The sequence below is a fragment of the Sus scrofa genome, chromosome 13, assembly GCF_000003025.6.
Source record: "Sus scrofa isolate TJ Tabasco breed Duroc chromosome 13, Sscrofa11.1, whole genome shotgun sequence".
Classification (NCBI taxonomy): Eukaryota; Metazoa; Chordata; class Mammalia; order Artiodactyla; family Suidae; genus Sus; species Sus scrofa.
In genome coordinates this window covers 204171150-204184287 of record NC_010455.5, presented here as the reverse complement: position 1 = coordinate 204184287, position 13138 = coordinate 204171150, and the positions used below count along the sequence as shown (strand labels likewise).

The 13138-nt window shown below is 47.4% G+C and overlaps 1 protein-coding gene across 1 annotated transcript in view; it reads left to right on the top strand.

Annotated features, from left to right (window-relative positions):
• DSCAM (DS cell adhesion molecule) overlaps nucleotides 1-13138 on the top strand; it is a 725315-nt gene that overhangs the window by 107792 nt on the left and 604385 nt on the right. The window contains 1 exon segment of the mRNA XM_021071497.1: nucleotides 9866-10012. Coding sequence (XP_020927156.1) covers nucleotides 9866-10012 — 147 coding nt within the window.

The window sequence follows — 13138 nt, the reverse complement described above, 5'->3', positions numbered from 1 at the left end:
AAATCATTATGTTATAAAACAGGAAGTTATAAAGTCAAAAATTGTTTCTTTGAAAAAACTCAATAAAATAAATAAAATTGATAAAATGGCCATACCTAAGAGGAAAATAAGAGAGAAGACAAAGTATAAATGTCAAGAATGAAAGAGGCTGCACTACTATCCTACAGCTATAATCAGTTACAACCATCAATATTCTACTGTAGTCATTCTACAGATACTTAAATTATAATAAGAGAATATTAAAAATATATGTATGTCAATAAATCCAACAATTTAGATGAAATGAGACATAAAATGCCAAAACTCATTGAGGAAGAAATAAACAGAATCGCCTCATATCTATTAAAAGAATTTGAATTAGCTCAGAAAGTTTTTTAAAAATGGGTATGATTTAGAGAGATATTGCAATAAAAACATATGCCATGGCTAGTTAGCACATAAAAAGATGCTTAGCATCATTAATCGCAAGGAAATGCAAATTAAAACCACCATGATGTAGACACCTCAACATGCTTAATTTAAAAGCAGTGACCAGAGCAGGTGTTTGTGAGAGTGTGCAGCACCTGGGACTCTCGTAAACTGATGGGAATGGGAATGGGAAGCAGTGTGGCAGTTTCTTAAAAAGAGAAACACCTGCCATGGGTTCCATCCATTCTCTTCTTAGGTACTTATCCAAAGTGTGTGTCGCTACGGCGTTGTACAAGAATGCTCGTAGCAGCTTTCATTGTAATAGCCGAAAGGGGGTCAAAGCCCATCAGCAGATAAACGAGTAAACAAATTGTGGATGAAAAGGAATGGGTTATTGATAAAACGATAGCAGAGAGGAATCTCAAAATAGTCATGCTGGGTAGAAGAAGCCAGGTAAGAACATATGTGGTCTAAGACCCCATTTACATAAACTCTAAGACATGCAAACTAATCCATAATGATGGAAAGCCCATGAGTGGGTGCCTGTGAAGGGAGTGGGAAGGATTACACAGGAGAATACGGAAACTTCTGGATGACGGATCTGCTTTTATCTTGACTATGGTGGTGGCTTCGTGGGTGTGGATATATGATAAAACATCAGTAAATGTGCAGAGTCTATTGAATGCCAATTATATCTTAGAAAGAAAAAGTAAGAGATAGCACATGTCTGACCTAAGGAGCAGTCTTGACGTCCATGTAATAACAGTAGCTAATGCTAGCTGCTCATATGCTGGGCTTCTCTGTACCTCTCTGGCCAGCCCACAACAGCCTCCTTAATTGTCTCCACAGTTTCATACACATCTTGCAAAATGGGCTTGAATTCCATTCACAGTGACAATGGTCTCAGGTGATTGTACGTAGGGATGGCAGTTAACCAAGCTAGTCTCTCCAGTCCTGTGCCCTCTGAATTTGAAACTGAAATCTGGAGAGAGAGATTTTGGAAACTCTGGGCCAGGCACCCTCCATCCTCCAAGCAGCCCAGAAAAGCAGAGGAGGCTGTCTGGGAGAGAAGAGAAGGATGAATCCAGAATGAGAGAGACGGGCTGTGGTCCTCTTCCCCAGACCCCTTGCTCTTTCAGAGCCCCCCCTGTCTTCAGAGGACGTCTCCTATTTCAGCTTATGGTGGCTCAGGGAGGCTCCTCTGGCCAAAGTCAGAGACACTCCGTGAATAAAGAGATCTCGTGCTAGGTGCTGTGCCAGGTCCATAAAGATGTTCTCTCTTTTTTTAAATTTATTTTTTATTGTTATTTCCCCCAACACACACTTTTTTGTCCCACTGTACAGCATGGGGACCCAGTTATACATACATGTATACATAATTTTTTTCTTCCATTGTCGTGCTGCGTTGTAAGTATCTAGACATAGTTCTCAGTGCTACACAGCAGGATCTCCTTGTTAGTCCATTCCAAAGGCAATAGTTTGCATCCATTAACCCCAAGCTCCCAGTCCCTCCCACTCCTTCCCCCTCCCCCTGGGCAACCAGAAGCCTATTCTCCAAGTCCATGATTTTCCTTTCTGTGGAAAGGTTCATTTGTGCTGTATATTAGATACCAGATATGAGTGATATCATAGGGTGTTTGTCTTTCTCTTTCTGACTTACTTTGCTCAGTGGGAGAGTCTCTAGTTCCATCCATGTTGCTGCAAATGGCGTTATTTCATTCTTTTTTATGGCTGAGTAGTATTCCATTGTGTATATATACCCCATCTTCCTAATCCAATCATCTGTCAATGGACATTTGGGTTGTTGTTTCCATGTCTTGGCTATTGTGAATAGGGTTGGAATGAACATGTGGGTGCATGTGTCTTTTCTATGATGTTCTCTGCTTGAACTGCATGGCTGTGTGAAGTAGTTATTCCCATTTTCAGATGAAGGAAGTAGAGGCCCTTTTGAGCCTGGTGTTGGCTCTTCACAGGAGTTGGGGTTGGGAGGCCCGTTGAACTCAACAGTACTGGGCCAGTGTCTCATTGTTTTTGGAGTATTCTGTGCTCCTTTTCACCTTTGCTCTTTTCCCTTTTTCCTTTCTGCCTGCTGGGTCCCTCCTGTCCTTCAGGATGAGCTCAAATGCCTCCTTCCCTGAAAGGCACCCAAGTTCCATCCTTCCCCAAATGCCCATTACCTCCAGCTCCTTTCAGTCTTGGGCACTTTAGTCTTTGTTTTCTTCTAGTTGTTCTGCCATGTGAATTTCCTTTCCTTCTGCAGCTAATTATTTCATGAAATGTGAGGATGTCTTTAGTCCCTGAGACAGGGCTTGGCATGAGGATATGGTCAAGATGTAACTGATTATTTAAGAAAATTCCCAATTTATTAAGTCATCAGTAACAAAATAGAAAAGCAAAAAACCCCAAAAAACGAGCAGATTTCTATACAAGTGACACTGTGCGTGGGGTCACATTTTTCCTCAGATAACCATTTCTCCAACAGGAAAGGGATCAGGCATCAGCCTCCTACCTGCCCAGAGCCCCCTGGTGTTCCCGAGGAATCCAGCACATGGACGTTTGTTTACGCTTCATCACTTGGAACATGGGGTCCAAGGGGGTTAGGGACCATCTGAATCCAGCCTATCAGAAGAGGACCTGCCTTCTTGGCAATGCCCCGTCCTCCAGGCTTCTCCTTAACCCTCCCTCCCATCCCCTCACCCTCTTACTGCTGCACAGACACAACTGGGATCAGGGCTGACTTCATGGAATGGCGCCCTGTGCCGAGGGCCCTGTGCTCAGACTTCAAGCTCCCACTGCCATCTTGAAATGTGCTTTTATCTGTCATTTGTGTGAGTGAAGTGTAATGGGACATGCTCTCAGAGGCCCAGCGCTTCAGCTCTTGTAGGGTCCTGAGGCATGCCACCCCTGGCCGGTGGAAGGGGGTCCTCTGCTCCCCCTTCCCAGGCTCTAGGTGCCCCAAGTCTCATTTTTACCTCCAGCTTCCTAACCCTACCCAGTGACTACTAGCTGCCTCTGCCACCCAGGGCCCAGAGCCCTTCCCAATCCCCTCCTCCTTGACCGTCAGTGAATGCTGGCACTCTCTGCATCTGGATGGAGGCCTGGGCAGGGGCAGGGTGGAGTGGGTGCACACACTCTGAAGTGGGCATGGTGGAGGCTGCCCCAGGCCAGCAGCAGCACAGTGCATTAGCAAGAAACTTGGTATGGATAAGCTCCTTGCCCACCTCCCATCCAGAGACCATGGATGTCCAGGCATGGAGGTTACACCCCCCCCTTAGGGGTCCCTTGTCCATCGTGGGTTGTGGCAACGTGCGTGTGGGAAGGGGAGACTGCTTTTCCCATCCCTGGTCAAGGGCGTGGCACACCAGCACAGCAACTGACAGGAAGCAGGCCAGGCAACTGGGGGACTGTGTCACCAAGGCCTGAAGTGGGGTCCTGGGAACCTGGGAGGGTCTGCATTATCCCTATGTCTCAAGGAGTACAGTGTTAAGTGGAAAAAAAAAGTGTTCAAAGAAAGACCACAGAAGAAAGACATTTTATTTTCAATATGTTTTATTTTATTTTATTAATTAATTAATTTATTTATTTATGTATTGTCTTTTTGCCTTTTCTAGGGCCACTTTCGGTGGCATATAGAGATTCCCAGGCTAGGGGTCGAATCGGAGCTGTAGCTACTGCCCTACGCCAGAGCCACAGCAACGCGGGATCCGAGCCGCATCTGCGACCTACACCACAGCTCATGGCAACGCCGGATCGTTAACCCTCTGAGCAAGGTCTGGGATTGAACCCACAACCTCATGGTTCCTAGTTGGATTCGTTAACCACTGCGCCATGACGGGAACTCCTATTTTCAGGATGTTTAGTGATACTTTTCCTCCTTTTCAAATAAGGGCCCTGGATTTTCATTTTGCTCTGGGCCCCACAAATTATGCAGTTGACCCTGTGTGGTTAAATTAATCTTCACAGCAAAATATGAAATAGACTATTCCTTATTTACTAATACTTACGTTGTAAAGGTTCTTCCACTTCAAAGGATGAAGTTTAAGGAGAGGGTGGGTATTGGCAGTGCAGATGGGCTGCACGGTCCCTTGCTCAGTATGTATGCCTGACTTTCCCCCAAAGTCCCGTCGCTGTAGGTCCCCTCTTCCGGTCCTCTTGGCACTTTCGATCTTAAGAAGGAGCTCTCGGCTTGTAGACTTGACGGAGGGCACTGACATGACTATGGTGGTCGCTGTTGACAGCCCTTGAGTCAGGCTCCCCCAAGTCTGTGGGCTGGTGCTAAGAACTCGGATTTGCAGCCTTCGGAGGATTGCATGTCCCTGGAGCTGCTGCTTGCAGAGAGTTGGGGATGCCTGGGAATGCCGTGCCCCTGGGACCAGCCCCAGGCTGGTGACAAGCTATCAGAATACAGAATTCCAGAAATTCCCACTGTGGCACAGTAGGTTAAGAATCCCACCGCAGTGGCTTGGGTTGCTGCGGAGGGGCAGGTTCAGTCCCTGACCTGGTGCCATGTTGTCCTGGGAATTTCCGTATGTCACCAGTGCGGCCATAAAAAAAGAATACAGAGTCCCAGCTCCTGGCATGGAGGGGGCGCCCTGTGGTTTAACATGTTCAGAGCCCCGTCGGGATCAGGCTGGGGCTTCCTCTGAAGTGCTCCCTGGCTCCCCTGCTTTTCCTGCCTGCCTTGCCTCCCCCAGCCTCTCACCGCCTCCCCTGGGAGCATGTCCTCAGCCCCTCCCTTTGCCCCTGCTCCTCATCTCAGTGTCTGCTCCTGGGCGGCCCCCAGCTTAGGGCACAGAGCGCAATGCCTCAGTAACACTGTCTTGTAAAGAAATGCCAAACACACTTCCAACAGTGATTCGTTCTGGCCTGATTTGGGTTTCTGTTCCATGCAGTCGGTCCTCAGTGTCCCCAGGCCCAGATCTGTGGATGAGGAGGGCTGAGTGTACTACCCCAGGCTCTGCAAGGGACTGGAGCATCCATCGAATTTGGTATCTGCGGAGGCTGGGGGAGCCTGCAGCCCATCTTCCATAGTCACTGAGGGAACGACCGTAATTAGTACTTGGATGTAGATCGAAGACTAAATCTATACAAGTCTCTTGCAAGGCTTACGATGACCTTAGAGATGTAGGTTATGCTGTGAAAGTCACGTCCCAATAGTTAGAGGCGTCGACTTCTTAAATTATGGGCACCTCAGATATAACATATTAATTTCTCAGTAATAAGAAGGAAATCACTAATGGGGACCCAAATTGCTTTTTTGGAAAAATAGATAATGGCTGTAAATTCAAATGCTGATGAAACATTCACCTATAGTCAGGTTAGAAATACTTTCAAAATAGAAACTCTCCCAGAGTTCCCATTGTGACTCAGCGGTTAGCGAACCCGACTAGCATCCACGAGGACACGGGTTCAACCCCTGGCCTTGCTCAGTGGGTTAAGGATCCAGCATCGCCATGAACTGTGGTGTAGGTCATAGACGTGGCTTGGATCCTGCGTTGCTGTGGCTGGTAGCTACAGCTCCAATTCGACCCCTAGCCTGGGAACCTCCATATGCCGAAAGTGCAACTCTAAAAAGACAAAAAAAGGTGGGGGGAAGTTCTTTGTTTTCACACATTCATTCCTCAAATGGTGATTGAGTACCTTAATATGTGCCAAGCGTTGTGAAAGTTGTAAGGTAAGTTTTTCAAGGGCTGGGTGCATGGTCTCTCATTGCGGAGTGAAGGATCTAGGGAGCGGAGTGGAGAATCTCCATCCCCATCCCATCCTCTCTGAGCTGGATGGGGTTCAGGCGCCATGGTTGTAGCCCTGCTTGCACAAGGTCCGGCTGGGGCTGGCTTGGGGGGTGGGGAGGAGGCAGAGTCACAGAGACGGTCACCTGCGATTGCTGCAGTGTCCCCGTGCTGAAGAGGAGAGGCCGTGCCGGAATGTTGCAGGTCCCCAGGCTTGAGGGTTCTCAGGATGTGGGATTTGGGGTCTGAACAGGGAAGGTCCCCAAATCCAGGTTTGTGAGTCCAGTGACGAGGCCCGGTGCACGACGGCATCCTGGCGGGAAGGCCCTTCCTCCATCGCTCCTGGGCATTCTCGCTCTTCTCTGCCCTTTCCTGGCTGAGACAGAGAACTTGGCTCCTTTCCCTTTCCGTTAAAAATCCCCTGCCATCTGTGGCATTTGTTTACTGAAGGTTTGGGAAAACGGAGCGGTTTATAGCTTAGAAACAAACATCATGCAGACAAGCACACTTAAATTGGACGCGTACACCTGCTTAGGTGGCCCAGACCCGGGATATGGGCTCCTTGAGGCAGGCCTTCCCTGTGTAGTCCTGTCCCTGCTTTCTTCTCTTCTCTGCCCCCTTTCCTGTTGTCCGTCTTCCACTCTCCACTGGGACCAAATTCTCATTCATGGGTGAGTTTGATCAAATTCTCACTCATGGATGAGTTTGATCAGTTGCTCTGGTTCTTTGTTGCTTCTTTCCAACTTAGGACCACAGACCTCCTCTCCCCCCAAAGGGCTGTGTTTTCCTGTGCAATCAGTTTTCCCTTCTGTGCATAATGATGATGCTTCTGGGGTCAGGCTCCCGAGGTCCCTGGGGACCTCGTGCAGATGGAATTGCCACCCGGACATCACATAGTACAGAGATGAGGGTCTCAGACGATTCCTAAGCTTCTGAGTCTCCCTGGCTTGAGATAGGAATGAAGACAATTCTCCAAATTGGGAAGTCGTTAAAGAACTAATATTAAGTATTGAGACAGTTCTCTTACTGATGCTCTTGCTAAATAACACATTCTGCTAGGAAAACGTTTAGCACAGAGCTTGCAACCTGTCTTGGAAGTGCTTCTTCTAGAGCATTATTTACTCTGGAAGAAGCCTGTTATAATGGAGATTTCCCTTTAGAAACTCACTCTTCTCTCTGTTGGTATATTAATTCCTTTTGAAATTAATTTCATGGCCAGTTTTCTTGACACATATTTGTTCAAAAACTGACTGAAACGTTAAGAGAGCTGATTAGATGGGAAGATAATTTGTCTCTGTGGCTATCTTGGGAAATCGCAGACACACAGAATTCAGACTTCGAAGACCTTCCTGGAGTTCCCGTCGTGGCTCATTGGTTAACAAATCCGACTAGGAACCATGAGGTTGTGGGTTCGGTCCCTGGCCTTGCTCAGTGGGTTAAGGATGCAGCTGTGAGCTGTGGTGTAGGTTGCAGACGTGGCTTGGATCCCGAGTTGTTGTGGCTGTGGTGTAGGCCGGCGGCTACAGCTCCAATTAGACCTCTAGCCTGGGAACCTCTGTGTGCCTTGGGAGCAGCCCTAGAAAAGGCAAAAAAAAAACCACCAAAAACCTTCCTATCCCAACCATTTCATTTCAGATAAAACTGGAAAAATCAGGCTCACAGCCGTATTTATAGAGCAGTAGAGCTGGAGGGAAACATAAACTGGATGAGACAGCCCAAGGTCTCCTTATCCTGGAGGCAGGGGTCTTCCACACGCCGGGAGAAGGGCTCCACCATCTCCAAGTAGCTTTATCCAACTGGGCACGCAGGCATGGCTCTGGGTGCTCTGTCCTCATGAACTGATTAAGTCGGCACGGCCACTTACTTGGTAGACACTTTAATTGAAATCTCCGCGATACAGTAGCAAGAGCACTTGCTCACTGTCTAAGCAGTAGGGTCTGGATTTGCACCCCAGCAGCTGGGCTTGCTGGATGGGCCCTGGACCTCAGCACCCCCTGCCTCGAGCCCAGACATGGGTTTGTGGAAGTGCCCTCTGAGCACTTCCTGGGCCATGCCTGTTGGTGGGAGGGTTGGGCAGCCTTTCTTCTCAGCATCCTTTCCTCAGTGATGGGGAGCAAAGGATTGTTTTCAAAACAGCTTTACTACTGTTGTAAAAGAAAGTTCACTTTCTGGAGTTCCCATTGTGGCTCAGGGACTGGTATCCATGAGGATGTGAGTTTGATCCCTGGCCTCGCTCAGTGGCTTAAGGATCCAGTGTTGCTGTGAGCTGTGGTGTAGGTTGTGGACATGGCTCGGATCCCTTGTTGCTTGGCTGTGGTATAGGCTGGCAGCTGTGGCTCTGATTCGACCCCTAGCCTGGGAATTTCCATATGCAGGTGCAGCACTGAAAAAAAAAAGACAAAACAAAATCACTTTCTTAGAGTTATTTTATTTTTATTTTATTTTTTTTTTGTCTTTTTTGCTATTTCTTGGGCTGCTCCTGCGGCATATGGAGGTTCCCAGGCTAGGGGTCGAATCGGAGCTGTAGCCACCGGCCTACGCCAGAGCCACAGCAACGTGGGATCCGAGCCACGTCTGCAACCTACACCACAGCTCACAGCAAAGCCGGACCCTTAACCCACTGAGCAAGGCCAGGGACTGAACCCGCAACCTCATGGTTCCTAGTCGGATTCGTTAACCACTCCACCACGATGGGAACTCCCACTTTCTTAGAGTTACTTTAATTGTCACATCATTTCAGGGATTCCCAGGAGAGGTTGCCTTTCTCGATTTTTAAATTCCTTTTTTTTTCCCCCCAGCCTTGGAGACATGTTTATTTTACCAACTTATAGGAGCACTTATATTCTGAGAATAGCTAAATGGTTTCAGAAAAAAGCCACTGAAAATGAATTCCCCTGAAGGGAACCGGAATTCCAGAGTAAATGGTGGTGGTAGGGATTTGGGGTATTGAGAGCTTTGTTTGTATTTATTTATTTATTTTGATTTAATTTTATTTTTATTGTAGTTGGTCTACAGTGTTGTGTCAATTTCTGCTGTACAGCACAGTGACCCAGTCATGCATATCTATACACTTTTTCTCATACCACCTTCCACCATGGTCTGTCCCAAGAGACTGGACTGTGTTCGTGGTGCTGTACAGTAGGCCCTCATGGCTTATCCATTTTAAATGGATGGTTTGCATCTTCTTGCCCCAGGTCCCCATCATCCCACTCCCTTCTCCTCCCCCTTGGCAACCACACGTCTGCTCTCTATGTCTGTGAGTCCGTTTCTGTTCTGTAGAGAGGTTCGTGATTCCCATACCAAGTGAAGTAAGTCCGAAAGAGAAAGACAAATGCCATACGTGGTCACTCATGTGGAATCTAAAATATGGCACAGATGAATCTATTTAAATTCCTGTTCTTGATAGTCTGAAATATTCCCCTTGATCATCTGAGGACACAGAGGGACGATTCCCATTATTGTAGCTTCTGTTTGGGAAACTGCTTCCCAGGTGCAGATGCATTTGGTGGTAGATGAGCTGGGTATCGGTGTACACGTGCCCTGTAGTTCTTGGTGTATTTATTGTTAACAGGATGAAAGTCTTCAAGACGTGAAATGGAGGCTTCATATTTTTTTCCAACATATATGCTGGGTGTCGTTACTCTGTGTCAGATACACTGTGTCTTTGGATGAACTGCTCTGAGAATGCGCCCAGGTGTGTCACCAGGGCCCTCTTCTCTGCCTTCCAGTTTTACGGGAGCCCTATACAGTCCGTGTGGAGGACCAGAAAACCATGAGAGGCAATGTCGCGGTCTTCAAGTGCATTATCCCCTCGTCGGTGGAGGCGTACGTCAGCGTCGTCTCGTGGGAGAAAGACACCGTCTCACTCATCTCAGGTAAGCGGCCTCGAGTCGGGTCTCCAGCTCCGCGCATCGCAGTGTGAATGAGTCTGCTTCAGTTGGTGCGGTTTTCTCACTGAACGTGGTATCAGCGTTTTCTGCTGGTTTATGTGGCTCCGCTCACTCTTCCGTGAATCCAGCGATGGATAGTGATGGACAGTGGCACTGCGTGTGGAAGCATCGCGTTACTCTTTGAAGGAAGTTTTGGTTTTATTTCTGCTCCTGGAAATAGGGACGTAGGATTATTGCGTCTCTAGAAACCTCAGGACTGCTTTTCTGCTATTCTCTATAATCTGGAACCTGGAAACGCTGATTTCTTACTGTTCTCACCCTTTCAAATGTCTCTAGAGTCATGTGGTATCTCTAGTCTCTTTGCTTGAAGATTCTATTTGGGGTGTGTATTCAGCACTGAAATACATATATTTGTATATGTAAATATTCATACATAAAAATTTTCCTGGTTTCTTTTTGGTATCTAGGAATGATATGACTTATCTTCCAGTTTCTAAGAAGCTGCGGTGGCTCTTCTTGTGGTTTTTAAGCTGGGTCCTTGCTCCTTACCTGGAAAGGCCCGCTGGCTCATTTTTCCCGCTTTGGATAGCGACCTTTGGATGCTGGAGGCAAAGAGTCGTGATGTGCAAGGAGGTGGCGCAATGCGTTATAAACAACTGATTTCCTTTACATGTCCTTGTGCACTTCAATGTAACTTTTGAATACACCAACCTGTGTCAGTTTAGAGAGATAAGAAATTGGAGCTGGAGTTCCCTGGTGGCTCAGTGGGTTAAGCATCTAGCATTGTCAGTGCTGTGGCTTGGGTTCCATCCCTGGCTGGGGAACTTTGTAGGCTGAGGGCAAGGCTAAAAAGAAAAAAAAAGAAATTGGGGCGTTCCCATTGTGGCTCAGCGGTTAACCAACCCTACTAGCATCCCTGAGAATGCGGGTTCGATCCCTGGCCTTGCTCAGTGGGTTAAGGATCTGGTGTTGCCATGAGCTGTGGTGTAGGTCGAAGACATGGCTCAGATCCCTTGTTGCTGTGGCTGTGATGTAGCCTGGTGGCTACAGCTCTGATTGGACCCCCTAGTCTGGAAACCTCCATATGCCGCCGGTGAGGCCCTAAAAAAACAAAAAGAGAAAAAAGAAAGAAAAAGAAATTGGAACTAACTCTCATGGTGACAGAGCATTTTTGGTTTTTGGCTTATTGGTTTGCTAGACAGTAGGTTGTCTAGGTTACTATTGCAACAAGGACCATTAAAAAATCATTAAACCATTAAAAAGTTCAAGTCAAAGATTAAATCTTTGGTCCTTAAAGCACATTACAGTAAAGTAGGATGTGATAGATGTTTTCAGCTTCCCTTAATATCATCTTCACAGTGAATTTGAAGTTCCTCACACATCACTGAACAATAAATTCCTTGCTGTTACATTGATTAATCATAGTAATTTGTTAACTTAGAGTATTGAAAAAATACTAAGCTTAAGACCTGAAATGTGAGCACAGTGATCAGAATAGAAATTCACCTGTGCCATTTTATTTGTCACTTTTGATTGTTTAGCAGCCTTAATTGCTTTCTTTAGAGGGTCATTTTAGTTTCCTGACAGCAGGTGGAGAGGTTGGATGACATGTCAGTCTGTCCGAACCCAGAATCAGAGTTGAGAGCATGTGAATATACAGGGCAAGGGCTTGTGGGTTCGGAGAAGGAGAGAAATTGGGGTGATGTTTGCAAATTTCCCACACGCAGGGGCCTGGGCTCATGGAGCCTCTACCCTCTTATCACAACATCCAAGATGCGACCTCCGCGTCTGCCCTGGAAGGGGAAGAGAGCCAGGGAAATGACAGACTGCCTCTAAGTGCGTCTGTGTGGAGGTGACACCTGTCACTTCTGTTCATATTTAATCAGCGAAGCAAGTCACATGGCCATGTCTGACTTTAGTGGAGCATGTGCCTGAAAGGAGAGATGGGACATCTGGGTAAGAAATAGAAATACCCACCAGAGGTTATCTATTTGTATACGTACCTCTATCCTTGTGTTTCCCAGGTATCTCTAAGGCGATGTGCTTCCATGCACGTTTTACCGTTTTGTAATCTATTCGAACTTGTTTCTCCTTCTGACATGGACCTAATTAAAATGAGAGGCGTTTTATATTTGGTAAGTGGAGAAGATGCTGACGTGTAAATGGACAGTTGGTATCTTGCTGATAACTGCTGACCCCACGTTCTCTCGTCAGTCGCGCCGTAGAGCTTTTACCCTTGGGCAAAATGTTTAAAGCAACGCAGCGTGGATGGTGGCTAAGCACTGGGCTTTTCTTTTTTCACAGGAGTATCAGAAAACTAATATTGTGCATGCTTTCCCTCATTAAAGAATACGAGTCTAGTAAGTTTCATTTGTTTGTAAGTAAGCCATTTAAACAAACACACGCTATTCCCAAGATGCTCCACAGGGGAGAGAGAGAGAGGGAGAAAGAGAAGGAGGGAGGGAGGGAGAGGAGAGAGAGGAAGAGAGAGAGGGAGAAAGAGGGAGAAAGACAGGGAGAGACCGAGGGGGAGAGAGGGAGGAGAGAGAGAAGGAAGCTGGGGTGGAGGGGGGGATTGAGCCATATGGTAGTGGCTGACTTGAGAAAGCGCTGAGCAGTTCCTGTCGTGGCTCAGCAGAAATGAATCCGAGTAGCATCCATGAGGTTTCGGGTTTGATCCCTGGCCTCACTCAGTGGGTTAAGGACCACAAGTTGCCGTGAGCTTCCGTGAAGGTCACAGATGCAGCTTGGATTCCGAATTCCTGTGGCCGTGATGTAGGCCAGCAGATGCAGCTCGGATTCGACCCCTAGCCTGGGAGCTTCCGTAAGGTCAGGAGAGGGCCCGGCTGGGGTCCCTGCTCCAGGGCTCGCGCAGGCGGTGGCCTGTGTAGATGAGGCCTGTCCCGGATGATGTCTGGGTGCTACTGCTCAGCTTCACGGGGCCAGAGCACACCTGGGGGGTTCAGAGAAGCCAAAGCTTGCTTTTAACAGGTGAGTCTTGAGACTCAAGGCCAGGGCTCTTGCAAATCTTGGCTAAGATAAGTGAGTATCTGCTGTCTAGGCTTTCCTTTCCAGTGGAAAAAAAAGGCTGGCATGCTCCTGTAAAAAGAA